Source organism: Ictalurus punctatus, chromosome 8 (genome assembly GCF_001660625.3).
Source record: "Ictalurus punctatus breed USDA103 chromosome 8, Coco_2.0, whole genome shotgun sequence".
Taxonomy (NCBI): Eukaryota; Metazoa; Chordata; class Actinopteri; order Siluriformes; family Ictaluridae; genus Ictalurus; species Ictalurus punctatus.
Genome location: NC_030423.2, coordinates 8,538,681 through 8,563,275, shown reverse-complemented (window position 1 = coordinate 8,563,275; position 24,595 = coordinate 8,538,681). Strand labels below are relative to the sequence as shown.

General features: G+C 38.1%; 2 protein-coding genes across 3 annotated transcripts in view; one reads left to right on the top strand and one right to left on the bottom strand.

The window, feature by feature from the left end:
- Positions 1–1,597: 1,597 nt before the first annotated feature.
- Positions 1,598–24,595, bottom strand: part of npm1b (nucleophosmin 1b) — a 30,334-nt gene continuing 7,336 nt past the window's right edge. For both annotated transcript variants that reach the window (XM_017474975.3, XM_017474976.3), the window contains exons 7-11: positions 23,042–23,096; positions 16,863–16,946; positions 5,977–6,084; positions 4,491–4,565; positions 1,598–3,093 (exon numbers count right to left, since the gene is read on the bottom strand). In XM_017474975.3, coding sequence (XP_017330464.1) covers positions 3,049–3,093; positions 4,491–4,565; positions 5,977–6,084; positions 16,863–16,946; positions 23,042–23,096 — 367 coding nt within the window. In that variant the 3' untranslated portion in view covers positions 1,598–3,048. The remainder of the gene's footprint in view (positions 3,094–4,490; positions 4,566–5,976; positions 6,085–16,862; positions 16,947–23,041; positions 23,097–24,595) is intronic.
- tubb4b (tubulin, beta 4B class IVb) overlaps positions 6,070–24,595 on the top strand; it is a 139,595-nt gene continuing 121,069 nt past the window's right edge. The window contains exon 1 of the mRNA XM_053682307.1: positions 6,070–6,073. The gene's annotated coding sequence lies outside the window, so the exon portion shown is untranslated. The remainder of the gene's footprint in view (positions 6,074–24,595) is intronic.

Genomic DNA, 24,595 nt, shown 5'->3' with positions numbered 1-24,595 from the left:
GGCATTCATGTAGATGTTGCTTTTAAATGTACCACCTACATATACCTTTTTGCAGATCAAATTACACCCCTACGTAGTAACAGTATCCCCTAATTGCAGTGGCCTCTTTCAGCAGGATAATGTGCAATGCCACACTGCAAAAATTGATCAGGAATGTTTTGAGGAACATGACAAAGAGTTCAAGATGATGACTTCACCTCTAAATTCTCAAGATCTCAAGCCAATCGCATATCTGTGGGATATGCTGAACAAATAAGTCTAATAGGATCTGCTGCTAACATTTTGGCACCAGACACCACAGCACACCTTCAGAGGTCTAGTGGAGTCCATGCCTCAGTGGGTCAGAGCTGTTTTGGTGGTACACAATATTAGGCAGGTGGTTTTAATGTTATGTCTGATCAGGGTATAGATGGGATGAAAATAAACCCTTACTTTTTAAAAATCTTTCTAACACAAAAAAGGGCACCTATTTATACAAAAATAATTATAAAGGAAAATTACAATGTGCTTTTCAAATACAGATAAAATCATCATTTTAGCAGGTGTTTAACAGTTATAAAAATAAATAAATAAATAAATAATAAAATAAAATTAAATAAAAAAACATTTATTGACAGCACAGGTTGAAAATCACAGAAAAGGCTTCTCAGGATTTCAACATTTCAAGCCCAGTTCTTATTTCAAGCCTGACAAGGGAGAAAGTTTAGATCCCAGGGACATAGTGTTCTTAGCACACCTCTCGAAGACCAATGAAAATACTGATGGAGGTCCAACAGTGATCGACACGTCACCTTAATGTCTGATCTGGAACATTCAGATATGCATCTTATGAGGTTTTTGAATGTGAACCTGTCTCGTTTACTTTTTAGCATTTACAATATCCAATGATCCTGCTGCCAATTTCATTTACAACTCAGACAGTGGATCAAATGTACAGCACTTCAGGTGACTCAGATTTGATTAACCCTGATGTTTTTTCAGCATATGTGCTCTGTGCAAGAGGAAAAAGGGGTAATTCCATATACCTTGTGGCTTTATAAGGATGTCTACGCACAAGCTGAGCTCACTTGTTGAACACAGAGATACAGGAATATGTATGTAAATGTAATGGGCCACTAGGAATATTAAAAAGAGGCAGAATGTTTATCTAGGTAATGGGACATTAATACTTAAGCTATATTAGTAGACATAAATCATATCTCACCACCATTACAAGCTATTATCGCCACCACGTGGTGAATACATGATGATGTAGCTCCTTTCACTTATGGAGGCAAAACCACACGAGAAATTATGCAATAAAACCCACGTATACTATAGCATAACCCAGGCCAGCTGTTTTATAGCACAGCATGCACAGCTTGTTCAGGACTTAATCTGAGTAATGAATTGTATGTTTAGGCAAGTACGTGTAAAAGGAGTTTCAGCACATTAAGGAAGCCATCTTCATCCCAATCTGGATCCATCATGACCACCATGAAAGAAGGTTTCTGTTGGGTGAGATGCATGTGGCACAAGTCAGGTGCCAGCACAGACAAACTAAGCGAACAGCAGTTACCATGAAACCTGCCTGCACAACAAAGACAACGAGACACAGTCTGGGGCAGGTTTATTTATTCCTTTCATGCTGATGAAATAAGTAAGTAAAAAAAAAAAAAAAAGCATGGATATGTCAAACTGCAAAATGCAGTTGTTTCAAAGACTCTTTACTATAATGTATTTCACATAGAAAAAAATGGCTAATGACTACTAGATGATTCGAGAGACTGGTTTTATAGCACTGTAATTTGTTTGGACAGACCAGAGATTGTGCCAATTTACTGGGCAACGGGAACTTGGATTCAAGCTGTAACATTATAGGGAATCGTTGTGCTTATGCATAACTGTGAGAAAAATGTGGCCTTGTCAGGTTAGTCTTAAAACCAACTACACAAATGCATTCGAAATACCATGCTTCGAGGCCTCAAGTATTTTACACATAGGTAAAAAAATCAGATTATGTTTGCTCCCCTCCATGTTAACTGTTAAAACATTTGAAACATTCTGGGTTAAATCCCCTTTGAAACATCAGTGAGTAATTACAACATTAAGCAAATACAATTAGAAGATGTAAAGGATTAAGTAATCCTATTTAAAATATTACAGTAGAATTACAACAAAAGACAAACTCAGGAGTGCATTAATAAAATGAAATACTAGAAAAATGCTGAAAAGATAATGCACATTAGCATTACCTCTGGAATTCAAAGCACTAAACGAACTGGAATGCTTCTGTGAAATCGTTTCACAATTTAAGCCAATGAATATCTTAGCTGTCATATTCTGGCAACAGATCGCTAGAAACCCTTAAAAGATCACTTTATCTGATTACAGTACCTAGGCAAAGATACCTTGGCTAACCAAGATTTCCACCTTACAGAGAGCTATAGAAGCACAGCCAAATGGGATCTTCGGAGCTACAAGGCTTACTGTGAGCCAGATGGAATCCTCAGTCAGACGGAACATTGTGGGCCAGACGGAATACTCAGAAGCAGACTCAATCTACAGCTATATTTCAGTTGCCATGTTTTTACATTAAAATGAATAGCACTATTTACAGCAAATGACGGCCATTTTAAAACTCTTCCAAGAAAAGCTGCCGAGAAGCAAAAGGCTAACCTGCTCGGATACAACGGGAGATTCCTTCAGAAATATTCTTCCAATTCTTAAATTGTTGTTTATACTGTAGTTAACCCCACAGATGTATTTCAATACAAATTACCCTAGCTACTTCATAGCTGTCATACAATATTTACCACCACTGATGGAAATCCTATGTTCGACACATCCACAACACTTTGCTGGGTTTCTTTAGAATAACACAAGGTAATGAGCTCTCTTTAACTACTCAGTGTCTTTATATTTTGCAAGTCTCATTACACACAGAGGAAAATGGACGGTTTCCATGAGAGTAGGAGAAGCCAGAATTCACAGCTGAAGGCCATCACTGGATAGTCCTCTGGTACATGGGGGGGCACGCAAAAGGGGGACGAGTCACAAAAGCTGCCATTACTTTTTCAGTGTTTGTACAAAGTTCCAAAGGTCTTTGATCACCTGCAATGAAAGAAATGGAGAGAAAAGGGAGAGAGCGGGGCAGAGAAAAACAGGTAGAGGCAGATGAGGGGGAAGAAAGAGAAAGAAAGGATAAGTTAGTGAAACTGGAAACGGGTCCCTCTCATATGGGGACTCATTAAGATGCTTAATAATTAGAGCAGCATGACTCAGTTTTGTCTGAAAAACCCACATTAGCGTTACATTAGAATAATGAGCGCTGAAAGACAGGAGGGGCGGGACGAACGTTCTTGGACATACCAGAACGTATGACTAGTGCCTCTTTCTGTCTCATATCTCTGCCTGCTGCCTGGACCAAAGTACTTCCAGAGCTGGCTCCACACACACACACACACACACACACACACACACTCTACATTAGAGAGTACACCTGCTCTGCTCCAAGGTTGAAAAGCAGGGCCCTGCAGTAATGGGTGTTCTGTTACCCAAAGGCCAAAATGCGTCCTCACAACAAATAAATGGAGCTGAATCAAAGGGCCCCCTTCTTTGAACATGTGCATACACACAAATACAGATGCACGCAAGTATGCCATCTCCTGCATATATACACAGTTTAATACAAGGATGTATGCATGCATATACAAGCATGATTTTGCAATAGGTATGAGAGTGTACTCATTTGACCTAAATGCATTTATATTTACAGTAAAATCGGAGCCAGCTTATAGCCAGCAATCTTTTTTTGGAAATAAAACAAAGTAGTTTACTATAGTTCTAGTTGGTAATGATCTAATACAGTGGTTTATCTAGACTGATACAGTCATCTGCATTAAGAAGCCCGTCTTTTTTCCTGAAGTGGGAAAATCTGTCCAAACACTGATTATCTCTAATCTAGAAGCAAGTCGGTGAGGCCTTGAATCTGCTGAACTGCCTGGTACCAAGAGCATACTTTTATCCAGTTTCTGCATTAGACAGCGCAAGAAACACTTTACAGAGAACGCGGGGGGGGGGGGGGGGGGGGGCAGTAAATCATAAGTAGAGACTTCAGTCTTGGCAGCTCCCTTCTCTCTGTGCTGTGAGAGGTGCAGTCTTAAGCATATTTCATCAGCTGCTCCACAGGCAGCGAGCAGCTCTGGAGAACCAAAACAATGAGAAGAACGAACAGAGGGAGGAACGGGCCGTGTCAGAAGCTCTTTAGCATGTGGCCCCTATGCTGTAAAAAGTCAAGATGCTAATGCACTTGTACTCGTGGGTTTGAGAGCCTACTCATCTTTCAAGTGGAAGGAACGTTGTCTTTCGAGTGAGTTTGGTTAGTTCTTAAATACACACCTCTATAGGACAACAAGGAACTATGAGTGTCGAAAAGAAGAGGCTTGAGCTTTATTTAGCTTGTGAATGCTAAATGGCTAACCAGGAGGCATAAGGATGGTGATACTTACTTGTTTATCCGAGATCTTGAAAGTGTGCTTGGCGTAGTTCTCAAATTTCTGGTCTGTTTTTGGAAACGGCTTGCCCTGTTCAGAGAAAAACATTTTTAAATAGCGTAATTTTCAGCACCTTGCTCCTCCACTGAGCTTGGAGATCGTGCTGAATTCCGGCCAAATCATCATTCTATTGATGAATAGGCTCAACCGCTGGGTGTTGGAAGTTCATATTTTTGCTGCATCTAAGTTCTAATTCAGTTTACATGACTGTTTATGTAAACAACTTAAAAGTATTCATATCTACATGTACCCATTCTGCTAGATTCACACTATTTGGAAGCAAACATCTTCATTCTTTAATATTGTTATGATCATCTAAAAAGAAAACAGCTAAAAGACAAGCAAGCACATTTTCTAATAATTTGCTCATAGTGGCAGAGATTTGGTTGATAAAATCAGTGCAATACTTCATAGTCATTACTCAATACCTAATCAGCTGGACTCTAAAGGTTCAAGGTGATGCTGAGGATGATTATCATGATTACAAGACTCTCTATATGCAGCCATCATCATCAGAATCACACTAATCCTCTCTGGAGCTCATTTGGCCAGGGGCACCAATGCCCATCTCTATGTGAAAAGTCTATGTGTGGAGGTCAGCTCTGATCACTTGTTGATAGGCTGATTGAGGAACTGACTTGGCTGTCGGCCGATAGGATGAGACAATCTCAACACCATGAAGACGAGAGAGATGGTCACTGAGTCTCAGGATAATAAAAAGAATTATTAACATCTGACTATCACACTGGCTAAGTCCTAGCAGCTACATCATTTACAGTAAATTCAAATCAGAACCCAATGCCTGCCAAAAGAGAATATACTAAGATCCAGAGAATCTCTTTGTCACTGATGCTGATAGACCTCATGTAAAAGTTCAGTTATGAATGTGTGACCATATACAATGCACAGTGATATTATATTGTGTCAGAATCATGTCAACATTTCTCCTGTGAAGTCTCAAATTGCATCTCCTTGTAGTAATTTTAAAACTTATATAACTGAATCACCCTGGAACGTCATCAAATAAGTCACACTTTAATCTTGCTTTAATCTTTCTAATCTTGATAAGACAGTATGATAAAGATAAGGGACACACTGTACTGGGAGCTGTAAAGTCAAATACAAGTCAAAACTTTGACAAAGTTACATTTACATTACATTTATTCATTTAGCAGATGCTTTTATCCAAAGCGACTTACAAATGAGAAATTACAAGCAAAACTTGTTAAAACTTTTATCTTGCTATAATAACTACTGTAGGGAAAGTTAAAAAAAATAAAAAGTATGTTTTATTCATTTTGAATAAAACATCTTCAGGGATAATTAAAGAGTCAGAGGAAATAAACAGTTTCGGGAGGAAGCAACTGACAACTTGTCTTAATTACAGGTTAATGTAGTCAGTAGTGAGACAGGTGGTGTATGAATGGGTGTATTTTCTTACCTCTTTAGCAGCAGCTGCTAATCTGTTCTTGACCTCACTTATGCTCAGCTTGCTGGGAGTCTTCCCAGAAGGACCTGCTCCAGTCTTGTCTTTCCCCTTTATTGTAACCTGTGAATAAACAAACAGCTAAATCTGTCTGCAGCTCTCAGGAAAGTCCTGAGTGCAGCTCTCATGTGTATGCAGGTTTGCTTCCATCATGTATAATCAATCATACTGTGTACATACTGTCACCGTCCACGTTAACTGGAACACCTGTACCTCTGCACATTCATAATCATTCAATCATGTTTTATTTTGTTCATTGCTTTTTTGGCTTTTCACACCATTCTGTGTAAACTCTAGAGACTGTTGTTTGTGAAAATCCCAGGAGATCGGTAGTTTCTGAAATACTCAAACCAGCCTGTCTGGCACCAACAACCGTGCAACGGTTAACGTAACAGATCACACATTGTGCTGCTGCCACATGATTGAGTAATTAGATAACTGTATAAATGAGCAGGTATACAAGTGTTCCTACTAAAGTGGATGGTTAGCGTAGATGTGTAATGTTCTGTTGGTTGGGTCACATGAGCACATACAGAAAAAAGGTTTTTAATTTAAGTACGAAACAATTCACCGGTTAAAACTGCATTATCTCCTAGTTTAACTTTCAATGTTATTTCAGCAGCTCAGTGTTTTTTACAGATTATAAAGTGCAATTTTGATAAGTGATTGAAATGTTGGCAAAGGAAAAATGCCAAAATTCTGCTGATCTATCATCAGTCCTATTCTCAACAACCTGATTCCTGATTTATGTTGAGAAAACCCCAATGGCAAGGACTGCCATTGTGTTGTTGCCAGGAATCAGTCACTGAAATCAATCTAAGCCTAACAGCACCAGGCTCTATTTAGTTCTATTAACTAATAGTCAACCCAAGCAAGAGTACTGCAGTTGGATTAAAGTGAAAAAGGACACAGAATTCTCTACTAATGACACCTTCTGACAAATATGGTGGGGTACAAATTATCCTTTTATTGCTTCCAAGCAGGAGAGAACAAGCCCAAACTGCTCAGCAGCAAAGAGAGTAGGGACTCCATGCCAAGAGAAGACATAAAGGAGTTGTTTTTCAGTGTCGGGATCCTTGTTTCCCAATGCCCGAGAGTGTGAAAGAGGTCACATGATCACATAATCACAGAAACATGAGAGAAATAGAGATCACCAGTAGTGAATATTGAATGAACTTCTACTAAACAAGTTATTAACTGATATAAATAAATATGCTGCAATTATCAATGTATAGTCACTCCACAAATTATCCATGTGAATTATCTGATCATCATTTAAATATGAGGTATTGTGTGCATTCATTTTATTATAACACTGTAACATTAAATCATACCTGATGCTATACAGCTTTCCCTGTCGTGGAATCAGTTGCAGTGCTGCATTTAATTTTAATCACATTTTCTATTTATTTAGTTATTTTCCATTTCCGACAAATGTTTAAAATGTTTATTATAATAGGAATTAGTTCTAACTTCATACAAGAGCAATTACATATTTTTAGAATAATTACACGTATACATCAGCAACAAAAATATTGAGTAACACTGAGAAAAATAATAAATGTTCAGATTCCAAACTTCTGAATGCTAATGAATGTCAATATTCTCTTATAGTCACGGTGGTCCTATTTGTAGCTAATCGGTACAAAAACCCACTCATTTTTTAATTCAACATTTTTTTTAAATTTTTTTTTTTTTTACACAAGGTGACAAAGTCTACCCATAGTAAAGGATGGCACATTCATAACCCTTGTGTATTACACAAGTAATGGCCTGTCTATACATGCTGCATAGCCTGGAATCCACTCTGATTGCAGGGTTTCACTGATGGACGGAGTCATGTTTTTAAAACTGAAAGATCAGGGAATTGAAAGAGAAAAAGCATGAAAATTAATTATAAAAGTCTTTATACCTTATCTTAATTCTTGACTAAACTACAATGTTGACCACAACCTCAAAAAAAATCCTTTCTTCCCTCTTTAAAGAATGTCAGAGATCAAAAGGTATCAAATTAAAGGACAAATGCCCATGCACTCACACACACATGCTCTTACATTGCTGGCTATGGGCCATGGAGGCCTGGTGTGGTGCAGTCATTAGAAAGCTGGGTGTTTTGTTTTTTTTTGCTTTGGAGAGGACAGCTGTGGAGCAGAGACAGCTGATAGGCAGAGTGTGCAGCCAGCTTTTTAATTTGCGCCAGACGCTGATTACAGATGCCAGGGGACAACACTTAATCACTAGCACGCCAGCATTTGATGTAATCGTCCATCCTGCACACATATACACAGCCAAGGCACATCAGTATGTCCTCTTTGACGCCGCCGAGTGCCAATTCATGTAGGTTTTTGGAAGTTGTAATTGGGAGCAAAACTATGTAACTTGTTTCTAGCCAGGAATTGGGAACTCTGATGGGAATCATTACTATCATCATGGACCTGATTTATGGTACTGTGCCTGTGAAAGATGAAGGGTTAAAGTGCAGTGACCAGTTTATTTATATAATAATGCCAAACCGCAGGGCACCTAAATAAACCCAGCCAAAGATTTTTGGCATGTATTTAAACATGCGAATGAATAAGTTTTTATTGCCATATTAGTAGCTGTGAAGTGACTTCTGAAAGTTGCTTGCCCAGTCACAAACAAAAATAACTCAATGGTCAACTTGACCAGCTTACAGTAGATAAATCTATCTTGATTCTATATCTTATTTTATGGTTATGTGCAAATCAAGGAAACTGGTTTAGCCTTGGAAGATTAAAGATGTGTTAATATCTAATCTATGATGGCTGAAAGAATGTGTCTTTAAAACTAGCTTGGGGTTAACTAACCAGGGTTCATTAAAACTAAGAATGTTTTAGTGAAGACTCTTATTAGGTTTCTTATGCTGTCATATTAAAAATAGGCGTGACGTGTGTATTAGATCTCTGTTATCCTGAAGAGTATTGTAATCACCAGACAGCGGTTTTACTCCAGCTGTTGATAAGCATTTTATGAGTCTCCCACCTGTCCAGAAACAGCGACGTCATTCGTCATCTGTTCCTCATCAACTCTCTCACAAGAGAATACAGTCACCAACGTCAGCTTAGAGACATCCCATAGAGAAAAAGACCCTGTACCCTAAACAACCTGCTTTGGATCTTTCAAAGTGCATCACTGCTGTACATGTCCAAACTAGTGAGACTAGTTCATTCTATCTCATTTTTGAAATCTCGTCTAACTTTCCCGCAGTGGTCTGAACAGTAATCCAACTCAATGGTCATACAGCAGAGGGTGTTGAGTGTTAAGAAAAAAGGCTGTCTGATGCATTATAATCACAGAGTACTGGGTTTCCGCTGTCCTCAGGGCCTGCTGAAACATCAAACACCAAACTCTAATGAGGACTAATGGCAGAGGAGTGGCCCATCGGAAATCACTGTGTCTGTGTGTGTGTGTGTTTCAGAGATGGATGAAGTGTCTAATCCTGGCAGTATTTTATAATCATCTTAAAAACATACAGAATTACTTATAGTTATCTGAAGATGCATATATAAGCAGGTGCACGCATACACACACACACACACACACACAAACACACACACACACACACACACACACACACACACACACACACAAACACACACACACACTGCTCCAGGCTGTACCAGGGAATTAGCACTCCTCACGACAAGTTTTTCTAAAGAAAATAAGGCACTAACTTGCCCTTTTTATTGTTAGGTCAAGTGAAGGGCTACCAGGAGTAACAAGAAACCAGGTTAGTTAAGAGGGGGGAAACTAATTGGTGTGGATGTATGGTGTCTGTGTAGGTATGTGCGTGTGTACGCAGCTATATACAGACAATGTTAAACGTGTTTCAAATGACACAGAGGTCGAGCCTGACCTGAGGGGCTGCTTTCCACAAGTTAAAAATGCTTATCTATATGTAGAATGTATGGTCAATTTTTGTCACTCCGCCTTAATTTCAATAAGTAATGACATTAAGTGCATATTTCAGTTCACTGGTTTCAGTTAATTAACATTAACATTTTAACAGACATCTATGAATCTTTCCATAGTTAGTAGTTCCTACAAATAGGTTCACAAATAGGTACACATGTGTTCTGCTTGTGTGTGTGTGTGTGTGGACAATCTCTAGAACAGAGTCTGTTCTTCATTATCTTGAAAGTCTAATATAGATGTGATAGAGAGTCACTTACACCATCCATCTCTGTATGTCTGATTAAAACAAGCAGTAAAATCCATTCCATGGAACATAACATCAAACATAATGTTTGTCCACACATGCAACTGTGTATTGGGAAGAGTGGGTTTCTGGGGATCAGGATGAAGTCTGGTAAATTCATTTTAGATCCAGAGGGTAAACTATTCTGCCAGAGCTTTGAGGTTTTCAGACTAGTTTTTCCCCCCAAGAATAAACCACAAATGACCTTTTAGATCAGATGTTTTTAGAGCATAGATATATAGCTCTTAAGAACACATTTACAATTATGGACTAGATTTGGTACGAAAAGTATTAGACAAAAGTATAAGATCTGTAAAGGAAAATATTCTACTTTTTATTCGTTTTTTCATCCCTAACCACCAGCTGGAAGCTGCCTTCCATAGGAACTACTGGAGTTTTCCCCATTTGCTTATTTCCTTGCTGTGTACTAATAGCAAAGTCATCATATCATGACCATTTCCTAAAGTGTGCAACCTATGAAAGGTCCCTACCAACTCAACGTTTTGTTTATTTTTGGGGAAAATGGCAAGTTGTTTGTTCGGCCATGCCCCAATAGAGTTGGACAATGTTGTTGTTCAACACCCACATTGTTTGGGACCTATGTCACAAAGCTTCCAATCGAGAGCCAGTTTGTACAGCCTGGATAAAAACTGCTGGAAAAAAGTATTGCAAAAAGTACTGTTTTGTGTACAGCTCATACTAAATAGTTTTAGATCTTCAAAAGAATTACAACATAAAACAAAGGCTACCTGAGTAAACACACAACACAGTTTTTATTCATTTATTTTATTAAAGCCAAAAAATGTTATCCAACATCACCTATGTGACAAACTATTTTCCCCCTTAAACTTAAAATCGGTTTGTGCCACCTTTAGCAGCAATAACTGCAACCAAACACTTCCAATAACTGGAGATCAGTTTTCGCAGTGCTGTGGTGGAATTTTGGCTGACTCTTCTTCACAGAACTGATTTAGTCCAGCCACACTGGAGGGTTTTCAAGCATGAACTGCCCGATTTAAGGTCCTGACACAGCATCTCAATTGGTTCAAGTCAGGACTTTGACTAGGCCACTCCAAAACTTTAATTTTGCTTCGTTTGAGCCATTTAGAGGTCTACTTACTCCTATGCTTTGGATCACTGTCTTGCTGCATAATCCAGTTGTGCTTGAGTTTCAACTTATGAACGGAAGACCGGACATTATCCTTTATTATTTTCTGTTAGAGAGAAGAATTAATGTTTCTCTCAATTATTTTAAGTTGTCCAGGCCCTGAAGCAGCAAAGCATCCCCACACCACCATGCTTGACCGTAGGCATCATGTTCTTTTTGTGGAATTCGGTGTTTGGTTTACGCCAGATGTAACGGGACACCTGTCTTCAAAATAGTTTCAATTTTGACTCATCAATCCACAGAACATTCTCCCAAAAGGTTTGAGGATAATCAAGGTGTGTTTTGGCAAAATTCAGACAAACTTTAATGTTCTTCTGGGTTAGCAGTGGTTTTCACCTCACCATACTTCCATGGATGCCATTTTTGCCCAGTGACTTTCTGATAGTGGAGTCATGAACAGTGACCATTATTGGTGCAAGAGAGGCCTGTAGTCCTTCAATGTTGTCCTTGACTCTTTTATGACTTGCTGGATGAGTAGTTGCTGTGCTCTTGGAAGAATATTCGAAGGTCTGCCATTTCTGGGAAGGTTCATTACTGTGCTGAGTTTTTCCATTTGTAGATAATGGCTTTCAGTGTGGTTCTTTGAAGACTTTGAAATAGCTTTGTAACCCTTCCTAAACTGATGTATTTCAATCACCTTGTTACTCATCATTTCTAGAATTTATTTCAACTTTGGCATAGTGTGTGGCCTTTTAACCAAATTCATGCTGTTGAAAAAGTTCTATTTAAGAGTTGATTTGATTGAACAGGGTTTGCTGTAATCAGGCCTGGTTGTGTCTAATCCAGAGGTTCTCAACCTTTTGCAACTAAAGCCCCCCAAGCCTTCCCTATCATGTGGCATGTTTGCTTTGGTACTTTTTGAATTACTTTTCATAACTTGTGATTTTTTGAAATAACTTTTATAAAACTATATAACGGACAGGTATGGAACATGAATGATCAAAAATGTTTATGAACACTATAACTACTCTGAACAAGAGAAGTACGCTGTAATAATGTGTACAATTTTACATGTAAAACATGTTGCATTATATTCATCTTGTAGTGTAAAAACATTCACATATGAATGATGCAAATTGGGACGAAGGCCGTGTCTTTTTATCCATGACATTGTTAAATCTCCGGCTCTCTGACACTCACTGAACAGAGCAGACGCAGAGAGAGGTGCGAGTGCATTGGGAAAGCAAGACCTTGCACTTGCAGGACAGTACTGCTGACATTTGGAAAGTCGCAAAGGTTTGTCCAAAAAGATGCTAGGCGCTTTTTTTGTGCACTTACAGCTAGATAAAAGGCAGGCTAAGCTCCGCCTCTCCCCAGGAAAAAGAAAATACAGAGGGAGAGAAAACGCTGAGTTTTTCAATTTATGCATATCCTATTTGAAAAGCAATAAAATACACCGAGGACTCAAATGATGCCCTGTCTGTGAATTCTAAAAAAAAAAAAAAGAAAGAGAAAAAAAAAAAGAAAAAAAAAAAAGAAATATTGCGCCCCCCTGGTTGAGAAGCACCGGTCTAATCCAACCGAACCCCATTATGAATGCAATTTCATAGATTTGGGGAATTAGTAACTATGGGGGAAAATACATTTTTCACACAGGCCCAGTTGGTATTGGATACCTTTTCTGTTTCAATAAATAACATTATCATTAAAAAAAAATAGACTTTATGTTTACCATTTTTAATTTCTGAAACAAATTAGTATGACACACAAAAACAGAAGAACTGTAGAGCCAACATGAGAACGCATATGATACACAGAAGTATGTAAGCAGTATCATCAATATAGTGCCACACTTGCTACTAGGAAATACATTCATCAATGGGCAAAGACATCATATAGGCAGCCCTTCAAACTACTGGAGTCATGGCAACATGGTGTGGCAAATCACTGGCAAAGTTAACGCAGATGAGGAGACAAGTTCGATTGGCACAATTGCCATTGTCAGAGTCTGGTAAAAACACATTGTGACAGCTGCCTTTGGTATCTGGACAGGTCTTTGGCACACAGGCTTAGGAAGCATTAAATGATTGCCTCCTCCTGTCTGAGACAAGAGCAAAACACATGATGCAACAGATTGCCCTTAGGCACTCGTCTACAGCAGTACATTATTCCCACAGAGTTGGATTTCAAAGACCGCAACAGTGGGTGGTAAACAAACATGGTTGGTTTGTAACTATAGACCTGAAGGATGCATGTTTCCACTTTCCAATCGCTGTGGAGCACAGACAATTCCTCCATTTCCACATAAACATGACATATCAGATCAGGTTCCCTCCTTCTGGGCTAGCTTTAACATCCAGTGTGTTCACAAAATGTGAGTGTTGCCCTTGAGTCCCTGCAACATTGAGGTCTATGCATACTTTCCTATCTGGACAGCTGGCTGTTGTGTGGACATTGCTAACAGCCAGTTACAAACCAGACAGAGCTCCTAAGCTAAAGCTCTAGGACTGAACATCAATTTCAAGAAGAGCCATCTGACACGTACGCAGACTGTGCACTTCATAGGCATGTACGTAGAGCTGTCAAAATCATAAAGGTATGCCATACACCACCAAAATATAGACTTTCTACATCTGGCAGGGATGTTGACCGCAGACATACTGCAAAAGTCGACGGTGTCTGTGTTGGGGACAAGAGTTCAAAAATCATGCTCTGGGCAAACCGAGCAGTATAACAATAAATCTAGTAATCTATCTGGCCCTGTGTCTGGTGAGGGCTGCCCAGCGCTATGGGGTAGTGACTACCAGCTGGCAAGTCACTGACCAACTGTTTGTGTGCTTTGGGGTGCACCATAAAGGGATTCCACTGTCTAAAGACAGGTTAGCCCATTGGGTAAAGGAAGTGATGACACAAGCATAACTGAAAGCAGATCAAGAAGTGACCATTAAATGCCCTTTGATGTGTGTTATAGCTGTCTCCTAGACACCACTAAGAGGACTGTTTCTTGTGGAAATTTGTGAAGAGTTATCAGTGTTACTTGTGGCAGATTTTACAGACTGAATCTCACTTCATCAAAACCACAGATGACAACAAATATATGGCGTCTAAATAAATTATGTAGAATGGCAGGTTTCATATGTAACCATGGTTTTATGAGTGGAGAAGAGGCAACATTATTTGGCTCACTCGAGTTGACTATAATGACCTGGTGGGGGCCTTTTATAGGCTGCACACATCAGGCCACAGTCAAGTTCACAATGTGATAATATTTGCTATTAGTAATCATCAATGAAACCAGCAAATGAGAAAACTGCACTTATTCCAAAGAAAATGCTTATTAGTATTATTATTATTTTACTTATTATTATTATTATTAGGCCTGTGTGGTTCTGTGTAACTTTTTTTTTCACATCCAACTTATGGCGCACCTTTCATGAGTGGACTGGAATTGTTAAATGGTTAAATATGAGCATGACCTGAGAGTTGAAATCCCAGGAAGACTAGCGAATACAATTCCCAGAAAATTATCAGGAGAGTTCATGAGTGAACAGAAGCCAATACATTATCATAGTGAGAGTATAATATATAAAAAAAAAAAAATATATATATATATATATATATATATATATATATATATATATATATATATATATATACACACACACACGTACAAAAGCATTGTAGATTCCCAAACATTAGTTTTGTAGAACAAAATGAAATGTTGCAGAAAAATGCCCGTCATTAAAGAAAGCGGCATATTACATAAGAGACCACTTTTCAGACAAAAAGCACTATGAAGTGAACACTGTGAACACTGCTGGGTTTTTCTGCAAAAAAAAGAAGCAAGTGCAACAGAAAAAGTCTCCAGAAGAACTGTGGCTGATTCTGCAATATGCTCAATAAAACTTACAGCTCATTTCCATATAAAACTGCACTAATTGTTCCAGAGACTGTTATTTTTATTTTTTGTCACACCAAATATTGACTTTGTTTCATTTACTACTGCTAACTGCTCTTTACTGTATTTTTTATGTAAACGTTTGCAAAAAATATCTATCTATCTATCTATCTATCTCTCTCTCTCTCTCCCTATATATATATATATATATATATATATATATATATATATATATATATATATATATATATATATATATTATTTGTCAAACAAGTAGCAGTTATTGGATGCAGTCATTTCAGAGTAAATTACCAGCATACTCTGAAATACTGACAAATAGAAAAAAAACAAGCAAGAGTGTGAAAGTAGAATTCCACCAAATCCTTATGGGATATATGGGATTTATGTTGCATATTGCATAGTGGGACTTTAATTACAAGTGTGAATGCTTGTGTCCATGGTAAAATATGCTTAAAGGCTGTTTTTAACCATCGGTACAAAATTACCTCCTGGTGATGTCTGCCTGGGAGGGGATAGGGCCAATCCTTTAACAAGCACTGAGAAAACATTCTTTGAGTCTGATGTACTAAGCTGTTTGTGCCCATTTTCAAGCACAGCCAGGCTGCATTCAAGTGTGCGTTACAAAGCTGGCTCTCCCTCATACATATGCATCTGAAGGGAGATTGCACAAAAAGGTGAAAGTCAGTGCAAAAAATGAAGAAATGTGAAGTCCAGCTGATTGCATATTCCATTTGATGTACTAAACTTTGAGCAATTAGTGGTGGCCAGTTTTACGCACAATATTGTCTGCTTCTCAAAACCAGGCATGAATTAGAGCCTTGCATGTTGCTTAGAATGTTTCCAGGTGCACGTTTCCTGCAGACTAGGACTACTATTAAACTGACGTTGAGACTTGTTTTTTGCCCATTTATTCTCATGAATACTGATACATAATCATTTTAGAACTCTGGTACACGGACATTTTTAATACTGCTTGTCTGTTGGGCTGCTTTTCTGACACATTGCGGGCTCATGTACCTCTGGCCCTTGTTTCTTAATGCTAAGACCATTTTTGACATGGATTATTAAACACAGGCTAAAGTATTTTAAGCCTGATATCATAAAGAGAATAATAACAAAAACAGCTCAGTGGATGTGGGACCACAGTGTCCCGGAGGAATCAGTTTCATGTTTGCAATTGTCTCTGCTCTAGTGTTTGTTTAAAGTCTGAATTCTGTTGTACAATAATATGTTAAAGACGATACGTTTGAGCTCTTTATCTTTATTAGACTAATTCCTGACAGACATTTGGGGTGCAACTTTTTCTAGTTTAAATTGATGAAATCTTAGCTTGTCTCAACAAAGAGCAAGGTTTCATCTTTCCTTTTCAGACTGTGAGACTGTAGTCTTTAAAGCTATTTTCTAGCAAAAGAAGCACACACATTTAAAAATTTAATATATATCACCTAGACAAGATACATTAGCTAAGGTTTGAATGCAAAGATGTTCAATTTGGAAAATTCATTCCAATAGCTGGAAGCATTAAACATCACTTAAATGTACACTTGATCCAACATTAAAAGTAAACCTTAGTTAACACATTATGGGAAACCTACCTGGCTCTGAGGCTTCCCTGGTTTGTCATCTTTTTTTCCTGGTGAGCCGTTCTGTTTGTCTGCACTCTTCTTTTTCTCTGGGGCCTAGGCAGAAAGACAGCACATCAAAATCCTTCTATCCTGGGCTTAAACAAAAGAACATGTGTCAGAAACAAAGAATCCCTCCAAGTGTCAGCCTAGATGTCTATAATGTCAAACAGTGCATTGTGACAAAGACCCTGAGGTTCCTGAGGTTCTGATTGACTCATTCTTTATCTGTGTAATTGAATACTTTTTTATGATCTTTTTTCGGGGAAGTTGTCAGTAAGGAGTGATAAAAGTGCTCTACAATTTGTGAAGTGTGTTGCCTGTCGAGAAATGGCCTGGAGGGCTTACACCACACTGTCACTCCTCAACTTTACGGTGGGAGAGGGGGAGAAAGATGCAAACACAAAGACGGAGAGAAAAAGAGAAAGGTGAGGTTACATGTCAGGAGTTGGGGGGCTATCAGAGAAAGGCAAGTGAACATGCACGAAAAAGCCAGAAATGAGAGCTCGAGTTAGACCAAAGATGAGACAGAAAGAGAGAGAGGGAGAGGGATAAAGGAATGAGAGGGCAGCAAGAAATGGGAGAAAGACGTAAATGAGTGTGTGAAAGCAGTGTTCAGCTGTCAACCCTACAACAGCCCCCCCCCCCCCCCCCCCCCCCCCCCCTAGGGAAGGAATCAGCACTCACAAAGCAGGTATGCACTCTAAGTCTTTGATCTCCTCACACACAAAAACTTTTTCTCAGACATTACTGAACATATATCTCCTTTACCCCATTTTCTCGCTCATACATCACGCCTCCCACACACATGCTAATTCACACATACAAGGCACACACATGTACACACACACGCACGCACACACACACACACACATGCACGCACATACGCATTCGCACACACACACACACACACACACACACACACACACACACACACACCGTACAAACCCACTTCCAGACATGCCAAACACAAAAGCCAGGTGCTGAAGGAAAGACTTAACTTAGTGACAAGACGGAAGAGGGGATGGAAAGAGCAAGAAATGAGAGATCGGAAAGAAAAAAAGGGTGTTGAGTAATGTCATGCCATGCTGGGTGACTTGGCCTCTTACATTATTTAGTGCAAATACCTGCTGCGTGTGTCTGGCTGACCAGTAGGCACTTAGCCAGATTACAGAGGACTCCAGTTGTTATGCTCCAAACAGCATGCTTACAGCTCAAAAAACAGATGGGTCCAGGGGCTAGATCAAAACTGTTCATCACTACTAAACACATGCCTCTGATGACTGTCCAAAAGGTTGCAAGCTTGACTTGGACTAATTTAATTTTTTTTTATTTCTTGTTTAATATACAAGAAATTGCAATGCGTGACATAATATGATAAAATGTTGTGTCTCAAAGGAACATGAAGGATGAGTTTGTTACCTGCATGTTTTAAAATGGTAGAAAGGAGTAATTTGCTGTGTGTGAATCCGTTCCCCATTTACCTTAATGTGCACTCTTTTGGGTATAGCCATTTGGTAGCATTGTCCAAATGCTCAGTGAACAAAGTATATTCCCAGGTTAGTGCAATTTTTATACAACTGATGCAACAAATACCACAATCCCAATGCATAGCAACTTATTTTACCTCAAAATTCACTTGTCAGGATGAATCCCAAGGCAGCCAATTCTTTTATATATATATATATATATATATATATATATATATATATATATATATATATATATATAAAATATTGTAAACAAAAAAAAAAAATTAATAAATAAATAGAAATAAACAAATACATTAAAAAACTACAAGAAAATAAAACCATTTCCCATTTATTATGGGACATCACTTAGAATTTCTATATTTTTATGGTTTCAGTTTGCTAGGTAATTTGGAACACCCTAACTGTTGATGTTATAATGGCAGGTGACAATTGTGTTTCTGACAAACCCACTAGTAAATGCTGTCAGTCCAGTGTCTCTGTCTTGTACATGAGTGAAGGAGGAATTTCAGACACAGAGGTTGTCTCTTTCTCTGCTGATCTTCATCTCCCTTCTCTCTTCGCTCTGCTCCAAGGCAGACACTGGCACCTGCTGGCCACGCTTAACACTCAGAGTACTTTTTTTTTGTTGCAATGACAGAACTATAGACACTGATACAGTCCCCTCTGAAAGTCTTGTAACAGCTAGGATAATTCTTTGGAGGTGTTATAGACTAAAGACATTTGGCTTTGAGATCAAAAGATGACTATGATATGATGGATCAGAATTTCAGCTTTCATTTCTTGATATTTGCATTTAGATGTGTTAAACAACTTAGAACATGGCACCTTTTGTTTGAAGCCAAGCAAAAACATTGGAACATGTGACTGATAGGTGTTTCTTGCTGCACAGGTATGCCCTATTGATTCACTGTTTAAACAAATAATAGCTCTGAATGTCTACTCTTGGTTCGAGCCCTGGTTTTGCCTGTGAAGATTGCATTTGTTGTTAAAAAGGATAAACAAACATGAAGAACAGATAACTGTCTATGGGGAAAAAAGCAAGCCATTTTGAGGCTGATAAAAGAGGAAAAATCAATCAAAGCCATTGCACATGCATTCGGCATAGCCAAACATGAATTTGGAAAGTCCTGAAAAAGAAAGATACCACTGGTACCATCAACCACTGCATATAGAACAGGCCAGCCAAGGAAAACAACAGCAATTGATCACAGAAACATTGTGAGAACTGTGATGAAAACCCCAAAAACAGCAGTCAGTGATATCACCAACAACCTCCACAGAGTAGGGGTGAAGGTATCAGAATCCAACGTTTGAAGAAGACTTCAAGAGCCGAAATATAGATTCCATACCACAAAATGCAAACCACTACTCAGTAGTAAGAATAAGAAGTGCAGTTCTCAGATTGGAATTCACAAAGAAATATAAAGATGAACCACAAAAAGTTCTGGAACAAAGATTATTTTCCATCAAAGTAATGGAAAGGCCAAATGTGGAGAAAGAGAAGATCTGTTCATGATTCTAAACATATGAGCTCATCGGTCAAGAGTGGTGGAGGTAGTGTCATGGTTTGGGCTTGCATGGCTATTTCTGGAATTCTAATCTTTATTTATGATGTAACTCATGATGGTAGCAGCAGAATGAATTCAGAAGACAACAGACACATTTAACCTCCTGAAGAGGAGACTAAAGGAAGAAACTACACCCCCTACCCTTTTGATCCTCTTTGAAACAGTACCTATTAATAAAGTTGGTACACCATCAAATCACACATAAATTTGACATTTTGTAGTTATTTTCACAATTTAAATTAACAAAAAACAGATCAGTGACATGGAAAAAATAAGTATAACCCTACATTCATTACACCTTCAAATTCATAAAATTAGAATCAGGTGTTCAAGATTGAGTGCCAGTGATTAGAACCTGGAGGTGTGCAGGGAGTGCACATGGAACCTGTTTTATTTATACCCCTCTCATATCTAGTGTCTGATGTTCCCTTTTCTATTGAGGTGTGTGGTGTCATCATGCCAAGATCTAAATAGTTCTGTAAGGCCTTCAGAAAAAAAGTTGTGGATGCCTATGAGTCTGGCAAGGGATTTAAAAAGATCTCCAAATTATTTGAAATACATCATACCACTGTAAGGAAAATAATCTACAAATGGTGCAGATTTCAAATGACTGCCAATTTGTCCAGGACTGGCCATCCAAACAAATACAGCCCAAGTGCAGACAGTCTGATGGAAAAAGAAGGCCAAAATTACATCACAGGCTCTGCTAATGAATCCCGCAACTGCTGGTGTCAAAGTGTATGCTTCTATGCAGTCAGAAAGAGATTACACAAATGTGACCTACATGGGAGGCGTGCCAGGAAAAAGCCTTTGCTGTCTAAAAAGAACATCAGAGCAAGATTACAGTTTGACAATGAGCATGTATGCAAAGACCAAGCCTTTTGTAATAATGTGCTCTGGACAGGCGAATCAAAGATAGAGTTGTGTCCACAGTAACAGCAGACATGTTTAACTTAGTCCAAAGACTGTTTTTCAGGCTTCAACTGTGAAGCATGGTGGTGGAAATGTTAAGGTTTTGGGTTGATTCACTGCCTCAGGGACTGGATAGCTTGTGTTCATTGATTTAACTATGAATTCTGCATCATATCAAAAAGTGCTAGAAGATAATGTGAGGCCATCTGTCTGAAAGTTGAAGGTGTACTGAAAGTTGAACATTCAACAGGTTAACAATCCTACGCACACTAGCAAATCCACCAAGTAATGGCTGAAAAAGAAGAAATGGAGGGTTATGATATGGCCTAGTCAAAGCCCGGATTTGAATCCTACTGAAATCTTGTCAGGGAATTTGAAAAAGGCAGTACATGCAAGAAAACTAGGGCTGCAACTAACAATTATTTTCATAATCGATTAGTTGCCCGGTTATTATTATTATTATTATTTTATTAATATTTTTTGATTAATTGGATAGGGGGAACTTTCAGTACCATTTTTTTTCATTTATTTAAAATAAAATCCACAAACTGAACGTTACAAATATAAACTTAAAACAAAAACTTTACACAACTGTATGTCCAATTATATAAGACTGAAAAGAACCCAATACACACAGATACACACCAGAATATATATTATTAATTTAGGACTGTAGTTTAATTGCATGCTTTTTTTTGCATCTATAAAAAGTAATACATGGATATATATATATATATATATATATATATATATATATATATATATATATATATATATATATATATATATATGTGTGTGTGTGTATGTAGAGAGAGAGAGAGAGAGAGCGAGGGGGGGGGTTTATGCATTACTTTTTATGGATGCAGAAAAAGCACTGAATTCTACAATCGTAGCAATCCCTGGTTGCTTGGTAGAACCTGTCATTCCCCAGGGATTGGTTCAAATACCATTGGTAAAATGCCAGGTTCAATTACATTTTATTGTTGGTGTGACATTTAATTTGACTCCCTGAATTATCTGTTGGTTATTTTATCCATCAATGTGACACTTGAACTTGTCTACCACTCATAGGTTTTTCCAAATTTTCCAAATTATCATTTTATTTGTAAATAAATTTAAAATAAATACATCAATGAACAATCGTCAGCTCAGCTAACGTGATATTTGTGAATGCACGCGAATAACCAAATTGATTCATTTTAAAACATCTAATTTTAATATATTTTGATACATTTAACAAAAAATACATATAATATTATTTAAACATTTTTAAAACTTTCCTATGGACCCCCTGCAATTACACCACTGACCACTAGGGGTCTGCTCAAACACTGCACTAGATGGTCGAGTATGTAGTGCGTAGTGTATATTGGGACACAACTTTAGTATTTACTCTCCGAAGCGTGTTTTCGGCATAGAAGTAACGTAATGAGTAAGCGTGCCGCATGCAGACCAAGTAATGGATAATGAGATTCCTTGACAACGATTTTCATAATCGATTATTGATTTGTTGTTGCAGCTCTAAAGAAAACCCTCCACCATCTTGCAGCTGAAAGAATATTGCATAGACAAATGGTCCAAAATTCCAGCAATCCTGCAAGAAGTTATTTCTGCTAAAGGGGGGAAATACTAGCTTCTGAAGCCAAGGGTGTACTTTCTTTTTCCAAAGAAGAATATCCCATTTATTATTTCTGTTGAATACATGATTGAAAAAGCTAATTTTCAAGTAATTTTATTCAAGTATATCAACTTCATTAACAGGCACAAAGTTTCAAAGATGTTTCAAATGTTTGCAACAATTTCCATGGGGTGTACTTATATTTTCACATGACTGTATATTACTTCAATATCTTTGCTTTTGTGTAAAAAGTTATTTTGTTAAATCTGTCTGGTGGGTTTATGGACATAGAGAATCATGATAAACTGGGATGTTTTGATGCTGATGCCATCACCCACAGCGGTGCTGTTCTGTGCATATCCAAGGAGTACTTTATAAAGTAAGGACATATAATCCCATTATTCAGTGACACCCAGAAGAAGATAGCTTCTGTCGGTGTCTGGCTCCTCTCGAGGTATCCTCCCCACGACGTCTCAGGTATTTTTCTGTCTATTGTCGCCCTTGGATCTAAATCTACATCGAATTTCTGTAACTAAAATTCAATTGCTTTAAAAGACTTACTTTCAATGAGGGTTTGATGGGGCTTGGTGCAACTGGCTTTTCATCTTCATCATGTCTGAAATATACAAGCAGTTACAATTTCAATTTGCAAATATTTATGCGATTTAGTAGATATCTTTATATAGACATACAGACAGGTCCATAAATATTTGGGCATTCATAAAAGTTATTATTAACCATCTAGCTCGCTACCACAGTATACTAGGGTTGAAGTTACAGACATAATAAGGCAGTCCCTGTAGGATTTTGCAATTGCAGAAATTAACGAATATTATTTGCGAACTCTGCAATATTCAGGGGGCTTGCAATTTTTCTAAATTACTCCATATTTTCTGCAGCTTTGGGCCAAGACGCCTCAACTGATGTCATCACTATGTGCATTCAGCCAAGCCCCCCTCGATTCGATGTCGAACATGAGTACAGATAAAAGGTCCCATTTACCAACAAACACACTGTGAAAGGCCGTGTAAAATAATTTAATGCAATTGCAATTTCGCCAGTTCAAGTAGTTTTCCGCAAAAAAAAACCCACAATAAATCTCCACAAATTGCATCACAAATTTTGAAAAAAGCCGCAGCAAAATCAAGAGATTTTGGCCGCAACCATCACAAACAAACTCCGCGAAATCCTGTACGGACTGATAAGAGGTCAAAGTGCATGCTTTCAGCTGCAGGTGAATGGTGTAAGAATTAAAGCACTTTTTTCACTTTTTTTTTTTTTTTTAATCCTGTAGGTGTCACCAGACACTGTTTCCTCCCTGGTGATGATTGTCAGGCCATTACTCCAGCTGTCTTCAGTTCCTGCAGGTTATTGGGGTGTTTTGCGTTCCGTTTAACTTTTAGCAAGTCAAATGCATACTCAATTGGATTCAAGTCAGGTGACTGACTTGGCCATTGCAGAGCATTCTACTTCTTTGCCTTAACAAAAATTCTTGTCTTGCTTTTGTCGTATTCCTCGGGTCATTGTCCCTATATACCGTGAAATGGTGTCCAATGAATTTGAAGCATTTGGCTGAATTTGAGCAGATATTATAGCTCTAAGCATTTCAGAATTTATCCTGTTGCTTTGTCAGCAGTCACATCATCAGTAAATAGAAGGGAACCAGTTCCACTGACAGCCATACATGCCCAAACATGTATGCTTTTGTTGTTCCAAAACTGTACAGGCTTTTTTTTTTTTATAGACATTTTTGGCAAACTCTAATCTTTGTCTTACCGGTTTCGAGGTTCACCAATGGTTTATATCCTGTGGTAAACACTCCGTTTTTACTCTGGTGAAGTCCTCTCTAGATTGTTGACTCTGACACAGCTATGCCTACCTCCTAAAGGTTGTTCTTGATCAGTCAAACTTTGTAAAGGGGGTTTTCTTCACCAGGGAAATTAATCGGTCTCTCACAGTTGTTTTCCATAGTTCTGTGAGCCTTTTGGTGTTCCTCAGCTCACCAGTGCATTCTTTCTCTTTAAAAATGTACCAAATAGTCGATTTGGCCATATCTAATGTTTTTGCAATCACTCTGATGGGTTTGTGTTGTTATTTCAACTTAATGATGGCTTG